Genomic DNA, 11,105 nt, shown 5'->3' with positions numbered 1-11,105 from the left:
TGGCACTCTATTTAGGCGGCACCCTGGCAAAGCAAATTGGCATGGGACAAACTTCCTTTCCCTTTGTCAGCTCTGTAGCTCCCTGGGGCTGCAGAGGAAGAGAGATGGAGGGTGGATCAGCAAGATTTGCCTGAGAAAAAAAGAAAAAGGAACCCCTCTCACACCTCCACCACCCTGGTTGCAGCAGCCAGGACCAGGTGGCCAGGATGTGCCCTGGCTCCCCATGGGCCCCGGAAGTGAATTTACCTCTGAAGCAATTTCTACAGCACAAACTGACTGAAGTAGTGCTCATAATTGGCCATTGCTGAAAGGAGACTAGAAAAATGCAGATAAAAATATCCCTGTTTTTATGCACGTTTCCAGCTGAAATTGGTGGGAAAGATGTTTTTTGAAAAGCCTTCATGTCTAAGCATGTAATTACCAGGTCTGAGAACATCCCCCACCTCTCAAAAAAAAAAAAAAAAAAAAAAAAAAAAAAAAAAAAGAGGACAGGAGAATGTGATCATGTTCCCTGAGGGGGGGATTCTGGGGTCCAAACCACATGGAGGCATCTATAAAGTGGTCCCCTAGTTTCTCACTGCTCTTAATAAGGGAGACACCCCCACTTTACAGATAGAGATTAGAGGCTCAGGGCATGCTGCCAGTTGGCAGTCCTGATCATACTTTGATTCTTGGTTTGAATGTGCCTTAGTCTCTTCCATCACAAGGTTGTTCTTGAAGGGGGGGAGCTGATGTTCCCTCTGACATCAGTCGTTATCACCCATTCACTATGGCTTACTCTGAATATGGCTTGGGGGAAGGGCTGTTAGATAGAAAAGTCTCTCTTATCCAGTAGCTTTCCTAGCCAGTATGACCTCCTGACCTCCTGACCTCCAACGGAGGCCTCTAGGATCCACTTGAAATGCCTGACCTTGTTCAGGTCTCTGCTTACTGCTAGCTGCCTCTGTGGGTGTATGTTTGCATGTGCACATGCCTGGCTTTTTATGTGGGTTCTGGGGATCTGAGCTCAGGTCCTCATGCTTGTATGGCAAGCACTGAGCCATTTCCTCAGTCCCTAATTCCTGACGCCATACTCAATGCCATTATCTTAGTTTGCAACCTCATCTTAACAAAACATGGAACTACACAGCTGGCAGCCAGAACCCAAAGTTGGCAGGATTTGTGTGAAGGAGAAAGTCGGGGCCACTCAATGTTAAGACTAGAAGATTCACATGGCTTAGCTACCTCATGGAAGTTACCATGGCCAAGTTCAGCAGAGGACAAGATCTGAATATTGGGATGAAGAAGGGAGGGAGAGGCACCTTTAAAGACAGGTTGGGAGGACACCATAGGGACACTGGAGGAACAGGGTCCCCTCCTTCAGCAGCTAGCTTGCCAAAGCCTGACTACCGAGAGCAGCATTTGGGGATGCCCAGCCTGCAGTTCTCTGTTTTATCTTCAGGGTTCAAATTAAACCCATAGGTAATTCAGGACTGCATTCCAAGGGAGTCACTGCTCTGTTCTGGATAAACTTGGTCCTCGGCTTCCTTCAAACACAGGCTCCCATACCCCTTCCCACAGACACATAAACCTTGAAGCTTATCTCCCGTCTCCCCAGCACAGCCCAAGAGGGAGGGAACCTAGGTGACAGGATCTGATTTGCCTGGGATGAGACACATTCCAATTCCAGAACTGTCCTGGTGAAATACCAGAGACATCTGCCCACATCGCTGATGGAACGAAGCCTTTCTAATTTTATTAGCTTACAAGCGTCTTGTTGGAGATAATGAAGGACGTACGAGGGAGCAGTAACGGCAGGCATTATACTAAATGGTGTGTTGCCTGAATCAGCGATGGCTGTGAGCATGGGTCTGGGAAGGAGAGCGAACACGGAACTACTGGGGACCCCACTCCAGGAGCCCTAAAATGCTGCTCACTTTAACTGCTGTTTGGCTGTTTACCAGCTATAATTTTTTTAATTTTTTTTTTTTTTTTTTTTTTTTTTTTTTTTTTTTTTTTTTTTTTTTTTTTGGCAAGCAGAGAGGGCCTGGTCACTTAGCAGAGTTAATGGAGAACCCAGACGGTTTCTCATGGCCTAGACTAAAGATAATGAAGGTTTCCAAGAGTCTCGGTTGAGCTGCGGCCTTGATCCTAGCCAAGCCTTTCTTCTATCTAGACTGAGCACACCCCTGCTCATAGAACAGTGGTCTCCAGTGGAGGCTGATGTGGAACACTTGACAGTTCCTGGAATCATTTCTGGCTGTCCCGGGATCTATTAATGTCTGGAAATGGAGACCAGGGTGCTGTGAACCTCCATGCAGTACAGAGCCCTCCCCCCAATAAATCGTTAGAGCTGGGGTTGATAAACTCACTGAGTCCTGATAGCAGTCCAAACTGTCTTGACCCAGGCTGATCCCTAGTGTAGAAAGACCTAGCTGGGATGAGGCATGTGGCCTTTGTCACCTGTAGAGGGACCATGTGGCTTCTGTCCCTAACTCCAAGGCTTGAGGGAGAAGATACCATCCCACAGCTGTCAAACGACAGACACAATCCACTTAGAAGGGTGGACCTTTGTGCTCTGAGCTGGTCTTCCTTAAGGGGCTGATGGGGCATGTACAGTATTGATCGAGGGCGGGGTGGTGGAGGGAGAGGTAGGAAGCTGCAGGTGCGCCTGGTACCTGGGTAGGATGCCCTCTCCTCAGACAGCACAGGGAGCCTATCAGCTTAATGACTGTTATCCAGGGGCCGGGAACAATGAGGCCTGGCACACAGCCTGGTCAAGAGGTTGTGGGTTGGGGATGGGAGCACAGAGTCTACCTTGGAACTGCCAGTCTGAGCCTCAGTTTCCTTATCTGTAAAGTGGACCTGAAGGTCTCAACCCCCTTCTCCCCCGCTCCGACACCCCCCCCCCCCCTGGTTCACAGTGAGCATCTAATGAGGCTATAGCTGTGAGAACAGCAGAAGTCCAGAGAAGGAATGGCATAAAGCAAGAGCTCCTGCAGGGAGGGAGGGGCAGTGGTTTCCCCACAGAGCAGGTGACCTGGACACCCTGGCAACTTCAGGCTGTTTGGAAACACAGATGTGAGTGAGCCTGGGAAACCATCAGTCAGCAGACAGGGAAAGGCACAGCTTTTCCCAGCAGATCACTGAGCCATTCGGCCATCTGGGTTAATCAGGTTCTGCTGGGCCAGGATTGTCCCCAGGTGTTGAAGGAGACATGCTTCCGTGGCTTGCAAATAGCAAAAGCCACGGAGCTCAGATCAGGCTCTAAACCACTGTCATTTTTGTATGTCACCTGTGTGTGTTCCAGAGACCATCAGTTTTCTGTCCTGCTTGTCCCACTGCTGTGAACCAACCAGCCACACATCAAAAATATCAGGAAAAAAGTTTACCTTTTAAAACATACACGAGTCTTCTCTTGGTCATCATCTTGCTTAGTGTGTAACTCAGTCATCTGGTTCTAGCTGGAAGATTCCAGCTGTGTAAATAACATACAGTTTTATGCATGTGACTGAAAACTCTGCAGACCCAGGATCCTTTGGGGGTCCTGGTGAGCACTGAGGGACAGCTAGTGTACCTCATCTCTAGATTTTTTTTTTTAAGATGCCCAGCACAATCTCCATGTTTGTCAGAGCTGCTGTCCTGTGTTGCTTAGGGATTTATGGAAGGGAGCGGGACAAGGGGAGCCCGGGCATGGTCAGGAGCAGTTGTTTTCCAAACATTTTTTTTTTTTTAATGGGTGAATCTGCAGGTGTGGAAAGAGGACTGACTGTATTCTCTTTATTTAAATTATCAGGGGTGGTGTTTGGATGATTGTCTCATAGGATAGGCTGGCCTTGAAGTCACTCTAGGGTTGAGGATGACCTTGAGCTCCTAAGCTCTTCCTGCCCTTGGAGTGCTGGGGTTACAACCTGTGGCACCACACTGTGCTCTAATAACTCTTTCAAAAATCCCTCAAAGACAAATGTCTGTGCAGATGAGATACATCCCAGGAAGACAAGATGGCAGAGGGGTGGGTGAGAATCTGGGAAAAGAGCCGCAGGTCCCGGTCCATCTGCTGAGATTTCTGAGAGAGGGAGAGGCTGGGAAATACTACTTCACAATGCAATGGAAAAGATTTTCCACCCAGTAAAGCTAAGATTTGCCGGCTTACACATAAGTGGGATTTATAATATGTAAAGCATTAATACAGACAGACACACACACACACTCGCATGCACACATGTTGATACACTGGCCAGGTCTGGTCACAAAAACCATGGTAAGTGCCTGACTTACTAGGTATGCATCTAGATCCCGGGACAGGGACAACAGGCTTGAGTTTCTAAGCTAGATCATAACCCCCCCCACCCCCAGCTGTGTGACCCTGACCTCAGTTCTCCCTCTCTGAGCCTCAGCTTCCTTTCTGGATAGTTTGGGTAAAATTACCCATGATAACAATACGGACCATGACATGGACAAGTCAGACGCTCAACCTTAGATTGGCTGAGAAGTTGCCCACATGGGGATCCTCATCCAAGCCTTCTTCAGCCCGAAAAGAGCCCTGGGATACAGTTGCAGGAAGCCAGGCATAACTGTTGCACAGCGCGAGGTAGAAGAGCTCCCCCAGGGGAACGAAGATGAAAGTGGGACCTGGGTCAGTTTCTGATTCCAGTTTCTACCTCTCTCCTACAGACGATGGGCCTTACTCAAAAGGAGGGAAGGACACAGCAGGGGCTGATGGGGCCCTGGTGTGCCGCCGCCAGAGCATTCCAGGTATGGTGGACTGTACTTTGCATTGAGTTCTGCCCTGAGAGGTCCAGTGACTAGTATGGGCACTGCCATTGACTGGCCCTGTGCCCTCAGTGTGGTCACTCCTGATGGAGGGTGATGTCACCCAGCATAAAGTGGCAGAGTACTGACCTCCCTGCCCTAGCCGCCCTAGTCTTGGCCCCAGAATGGACGCTTACCAGCTCATCCTCCTGTCTGCCCACAGAGGAGTTCCGGGGCATCACCATGGTAGAGCTGATCAAGCGTGAGGGCAGCACTCTGGGCCTGACCATCTCCGGAGGGACTGACAAGGACGGGAAGCCCAGAGTTTCCAACCTGAGACCTGGAGGCCTGGCAGCCAGGTAAGAGGATGGGGTAGTAGATGGGCATTAGGAGGGCACAGAGAAGTACAGAAGCTTGATGTCTGCCACAGAACAGCCTCTAACAAATGCTGATTCAAGGCCCAGCCTCTTTCCTTCTCCTCCCCTGTGGCTGCAGCACCCCACCCAGGCAAGGCCACATACCCTTCCATGTCATTCCCTCTGCCTCCAGGGCACCCTCCTGACAGACTCCTATTCATCCCTCCACACACAACACAGAAGCCACTGCTTCCAGGAAGCCCTCCAGGGCTTCCCACTAAGGTGGTGCTCTGTACAAACTGTCCTGGATGTCCCCCCTAGACAACAAAGGCTGGAAGTAGCCTAAGTGTCCAGATGAACTGATCAGAAGGGTTTCAGAGGATTGTGGGAAGAACAGAAGAGAAGAGGTGGCAATGGGCAGGCCACCATTGGGCTTGTGCAGGATGGTCAGTGATGTCACCATGATGCTGTCACCAGGCCAGCACAGTGGGACAGGCTGGGGAATTCTGGATGTCATACTCAGGCTTGGTCAGACAGGTGCTATCTCACCCCTTGCTGGGTGGCCTTGCACGAGGGAAGGACCACTCTGAGTCTCAGCTCTCAGAGGGTCTTGGGGAAGGGTGGTATGAATGTTGGTATCCAGAGGCTAGCACTGACCCAACTTGGGCTCTGGCTTTGTTGCTTTAGGAGTGATCTACTGAATGTGGGCGACTACATCCGCTCAGTGAATGGGATCCATCTGACCCGCCTCCGACATGACGAGATCATCACACTGCTGAAGAATGTTGGCGAGCGCGTGGTGCTGGAGGTGGAGTATGAGCTGCCCCCGCCCGGTGGGTGCCCTTGGACGGGGAACTCTGTCCACTGCCTCAGGCATGGGGGGACACAGATGCCTCCCTGCCTGGGCCTGGGGTGGGGTTGGGGATCACTTAGACAGGGTGGGTGATGTCTGCAGGCTGGCCACACATGGCCACACAGAGCATAGTAGACACAGTATGTTGTCAACAGGTGATGGTGGGAGCCTGTTCGTAACTTGTCACCTTGCATAGCTGGATAGAAAGGGGTCGGGGACACAGACTGAGTAACTTGTTCCTGACCCATTGCCCCTGACCCCACTGCCCTGCGCTGAGCACAGTGGCCTAGGATTTCTCCCAGTTCTGAATTTTCAAAGTTGGCCTAAAGACTTAATTGGAGTGACTGGAAGCAAGCCTGGTCTAGCCCTGAGTTTCTCTGTATCCTGTGCTCTGCTGTGGCTCTCATGAGCAAGCATATCAGGCCCCTGTCTGTGGTGGTCTAGGCTGGGTAGAGATGAGGACCTTCCAGTGCCCCACCTCCTCTGCCTATAAAGTAGAGAGAGGTCAGCCTCTGACTGGTCACTTGGTTCTCCTGGAGTGAGCCTTGGGCACATCTACCAGCCGTACAGAGATGTGGCAGAGAGACTCAAAAGAGGCCTCGATTTCCCTACAGCTCCTGAAAACAACCCGAGGATCATTTCCAAGACAGTGGATGTCTCCCTCTACAAGGAAGGCAATAGCTTCGGCTTTGTCCTCAGAGGTCAGTGTGACAGCTCTACTTGGAGTTGAGATGACCAGAATGAAGTCACTGAGGATCCATGCGTGTTCTGTGTCACATTGGTAAATGTGACCTACATTTTGATTAGGACTTTCTCGGTTTATTTATTTAATTTCCTGTCTTTCTCTGTGCATGAGTATATGCAACATGATGTGTGTGTATGTGTGCGTGTGCGTGTGTGTGTGTGTGTGTGTGTAGGGGTCAGAGGACAACTTGTGGGAGTCAGTTCTCTCGTTTCACTGGGTAGGTTCTGTGTAACGAACTCAGGACATGAGGCTGGGCAGCAAGGATCTTTGCCTGCTGAACCATATGTCACCAGCCCTTGCTTAGCCCTTTCAAGAACCCAGGGCCACTGAGTCAAACATCAAATGGACAGTTGTAAGGCACAGAGAGGCATGCATGGCTGACAAGAGAACGCAGCAGAGAAGATGGAAAGCTGTGGCAGGTGCATGACAAAGTTCGAGTTACCTAGTAACTAGTGCAAAAAGGAAGAGAAGATGAGATCTCAGAAGGAGAGACACACTATGTGACTGAGAGAGGATTTGTGTTGTATTTCCTGTCTCTCATCCCACCTATGAGGAAGGAGGCTGCCTGGGCTGGTGTTAAGGCCTTTGCTTGCCCGGAGAACCGTGGGTAAGTGACCTCTGCTTCCTGTTAATTTCTGTCCAGGAGGTGCCCATGAGGACCTGCACAAATCCCGCCCGTTGGTCCTGACTTACGTTAGACCTGGTGGCCCAGCAGACAGGTGAGTCTGCCTGAGACAGAAGCATCTATGTCCGTTGGCCATTTGACACGTGGAAGCCATGTGGACATATGTGGTTATCTGAGGCCCTGAGTCTTCACTTCCCAGATGGGAGGTTGAGGTCAGGAGGGGACAACATGCCCAGAATCACTCGAGAACTGATGGAAGTGGCTAGGAGAGGCCCCATCTTGAGGTCCCAGCATCTTCCTGACTCAGCCTGGGGCAAAGTGCTCTGGGCTCTGTGACTGGCCATCTCCGCCTGGGACTGTCTGTGGAAACCTCTCATGTCCCAGCATGTCCCAGCTCAGCTGGGAGGACATGGTGTGGGAGAGGAATGTGTCCAGGCCCTGCCGCTGTCTCCTGACCCCTCAACTTTGTTCTCTGAGTAGGAGACTCCTGACCATTTTAAGAGAACTGTGGACCAGGCTTGTTGTAGATCTAAATTTGGTCTTGGTCTGGGGCCCTGCATGAGTCGCTATTCATAGAACCTCCTGGAATAGCTTTGGCACCTGTCGGGGCGACATTCCAGGGCAGGGGTTGGGCCCAAACTGGAGCACTACTGAGTTCTTTCCCAAGCTCATCTGTCACTGGGCCAGAGTCCCTATTGGGAAATTGGGGTGGGGACAATGGGAAAGGACTCTACAATGATCAGACCACCCCTTCTCTGATGCTGTGTGTCCCCAACCAGGCTGACACTCTATCTGGGCTGTGGTGTGAGTGGCCTTGAAGAACACACCCAGCTTAGACGAGCTGTAGCATCAGGGCTGGCCTGATAGGTTTTACTTACACTCTGTCCATCTACCCTGACTCATTCTGTGTGTCCCATCCCTGATTGGGCTTTCATCTCTCCTCCAGGGAGGGTTCCTTAAAGGTGGGCGACAGGCTGCTCAGCATCGATGGGATCCCACTGCATGGGGCCAGCCATGCTACTGCAATAGCCACCCTGCAACAGTGTAGCCATGAGGCCCTTTTCCAAGTGGAGTACGACGTGGCCACCCCAGGTACGTTCAGGTCTGATGGTAAGGGCTGGGGCCAGAAGAGGTCCCAGATCCTCAGAACTGTAAAGACTGTGTGATCGTAGGCCAGTACTTTAGCCTCTCTGGGCCTCTTGACAGTATCAGGCATTTCCTAATTTCACTGGGGCTCTGGCAGGGACAATACAAATGAAGTGTCTGGTTGCGGAGAATGAATGTCAATTAGCATACTCCTGTGTAGGTACACACACACACACACACACACACACACACACACATGAACAACCATGAGCATATGCTCTAACTAGAGCATGAAGTAGAGTGAACCCTTGGCAAAGCTCTGGGCAGGATGAACGGTAAGTGCAAATGCCCTGGGGCAGGAGATTTTGGCCATAGAGTGAGGGGACAGCCTGACTGCTGCCAATGCAAGGAGCCAGGACAGCAGGGGTGAAGGTAGAAGCCAGGGGCTGAGGAAGTGACTAGCTGCCTCAAGGAGAGCTGATGCTTAGGGTGGAGGTGAGGGATGTTTCTGCAGTACAATGGAGGCCTGGCCTGGTTTGCTGATGGCTGTTCGTATGTCTTTCCCTCTGCGCTATCCACTTCCTCAGCACTAAAGGCTAAAGGACAGCAGAGTTAGGCTAGGCAGGACAGCAAGCACCTTTATTTTCCATGAATCTTTATATTTTCCCTCCCCATCATTCCAGACACGGTGGCCAATGCTTCGGGCCCTTTGGTGGTAGAAATAGCCAAGACCCCAGGATCTGCCCTGGGGATCTCTCTCACCACTGGCTCCCACCGGAACAAGCCAGCTATCACTATCGACCGTATCAAGCCAGCGAGCGTGGTGGACAGGTGAGGCGAAGCAGGGCGAAGCAGGGCAGGGGCAACCTGTGGCTCTGTCCTATAGACCAGCCTCTCTGTGCCCCTGTCCCTCAGGAGTGGTGCCCTGCATGCTGGAGACCACATCCTCGCCATCGATGGCACCAGCACAGAACACTGCTCACTGGTCGAGGCCACTAAGCTCCTGGCCAGTGTGACTGAGAAAGTTCGACTGGAGATCTTGCCTGCACCCCAGAGTCGTTGGCCCCTGAAGCCCCCAGAGGCAGGTAGGGCACCTTGGGCAGGTCTCAAGACCCAAACCTGGGATGGAACAGGGAGGTATTCTGAGGCACCAGAGTTCCAGGATGAAGCCTTGAGCAGGCAGGAGGACTGCCTGCCACACTTGGCAGGGAAACTGAGGCTGCAGAGGCAGTGGGAAGGACCGCGGGAGCCAGATGCTGGGATTTGTTAATTTAGTCTCTGCTAAGGGCCTGGCCCCTGCTGGAAGCCTTCAGGATTCTTTCTTAGCCTCCCTACAACCTGAGGAGGCAGCCACTCTCCAGGGCCCATTTAACAGAACAAACAATAGAGCCCAGAGCCAGGAATGAGGGTGGCCAATCACTGTGTCCCCATGTGGTTCCATGCTGCCACAGAAGTTTAGGGCTCTTGTGGGCACTATCTGCCTGTTGTGCCCCTGAAGTCTTTACAGAGGGGCTTTTGTGGGTAGCACTCAGCAGGGAACCTCTGGGGTCCAGACTCAGTTCCCTAAGGGGACTGGCCTTCCCGGCTGTCAATGCAACTGGGGCCTGGTCACAATGCTTGGTACATGGTGGGTAGTAGCAGTGCACATGAGCAGAGTGGTCTATGCCTTGCTGGCTTGGACAGTGCAAAGATCTTGGGTCTCACCATTGGCTTGTGGGGACTAGTCAGCCTGGACAGCCCCAGACACCCAGGCCACATTCCTCTTCCCATTGCCACAGTGAGAATCCAGAGGAGCGAGCAGCTGCACCGCTGGGACCCCTGTGGTCCTTCTTGCCATAGCCCAAGGCCGAGCCACTGCAGGGCACCTACGTGGGCAGCTGGAGGCCAAGACCAGAGCCGATGTAATGTATCTGCTGCTGCAGCAATGCTGCTGTCCTAAAACCTCTTCCTGGTGGGCGGTGTCAGTACGTGGGGTGGAAACCAACACAGGAGTAAGAGGGATACCCTTCGCCACTTAGCCTGTCCCTAGAGGTCTGTGGGAATCTTGGTCAGTGAGGCTCAGGGGGTGGGGGTGGAGGTCACACAGTAAGGGACTTAGGTGAAGGGGAGAAGGCATGCCTGTCTGGTGTCCCTGTGAATGTGTGTTTCTCCTCCCCAACCCCTATGCAAGTGACTAGGGCTCTGCTGGGGCTCATGAGGTTGTGCTCTGGTCTCCCCAGCTGTGTCCTCGACTCCCTTCTCCTCACCAACTATGAACCCCACCTTTCCCTGTGCCAACGCCAGCACCCTGCCCAGAGGACCCATGAGCCCCAGGACAACAGCGGGGAGGAGAAGGCAGCGAAGGAAAGAACACAGGAGCTCTTGTAAGTAGGCGGCCATCTCCATGGGGCACCCGTGCGTGAAGCGGAGGATGGGGCTGGGGGTGAGATGAGGGGCAGTGTGGCCACCTGGATGTGGTGTGGCTGCACACTGGGGAGTCCCAGCTGTTACCGAAAGGAGCCTCTGAAGCCAGTGTGTTCAGTGTCTGATGCCTGTCACTAAGGACCACATAAGATCATTTCTGAGATGTGTCCAGGGAAACCCACAGGGACAGAAATAGGTTGAGGATAGATTGCCTGGGGCAAAATGCAGGTTCTGGGGCAATGGGTGAGGAGAGACAGCGATTCCTTTAATTCTTTTTTTTTTTTTTTTTTTTTTTTTTTTTTTTTT

General features: G+C 52.1%; 1 protein-coding gene across 4 annotated transcripts in view; it reads left to right on the top strand.

The window, feature by feature from the left end:
* The window catches only part of Grip2 (glutamate receptor interacting protein 2), an 82,292-nt gene that overhangs the window by 53,733 nt on the left and 17,454 nt on the right, over positions 1-11,105 (top strand). For all 4 annotated transcript variants that reach the window (XM_031382594.1, XM_031382592.1, XM_031382595.1 and 1 more), the window contains exons 2-11: positions 4,654-4,734; positions 4,955-5,090; positions 5,775-5,920; positions 6,555-6,641; positions 7,329-7,404; positions 8,257-8,402; positions 9,080-9,227; positions 9,312-9,481; positions 10,175-10,297; positions 10,616-10,759. In XM_031382594.1, the coding sequence (XP_031238454.1) occupies positions 4,654-4,734; positions 4,955-5,090; positions 5,775-5,920; positions 6,555-6,641; positions 7,329-7,404; positions 8,257-8,402; positions 9,080-9,227; positions 9,312-9,481; positions 10,175-10,297; positions 10,616-10,759 (1,257 nt within the window). The remainder of the gene's footprint in view (positions 1-4,653; positions 4,735-4,954; positions 5,091-5,774; positions 5,921-6,554; positions 6,642-7,328; positions 7,405-8,256; positions 8,403-9,079; positions 9,228-9,311; positions 9,482-10,174; positions 10,298-10,615; positions 10,760-11,105) is intronic.

This window comes from Mastomys coucha, unplaced genomic scaffold, assembly GCF_008632895.1.
Source record: "Mastomys coucha isolate ucsf_1 unplaced genomic scaffold, UCSF_Mcou_1 pScaffold20, whole genome shotgun sequence".
Taxonomy (NCBI): domain Eukaryota; kingdom Metazoa; phylum Chordata; class Mammalia; order Rodentia; family Muridae; genus Mastomys; species Mastomys coucha.
The sequence above is the reverse complement of the archived record's forward strand: the minus strand, read 5'-3'. Positions and strand labels throughout refer to the sequence as shown.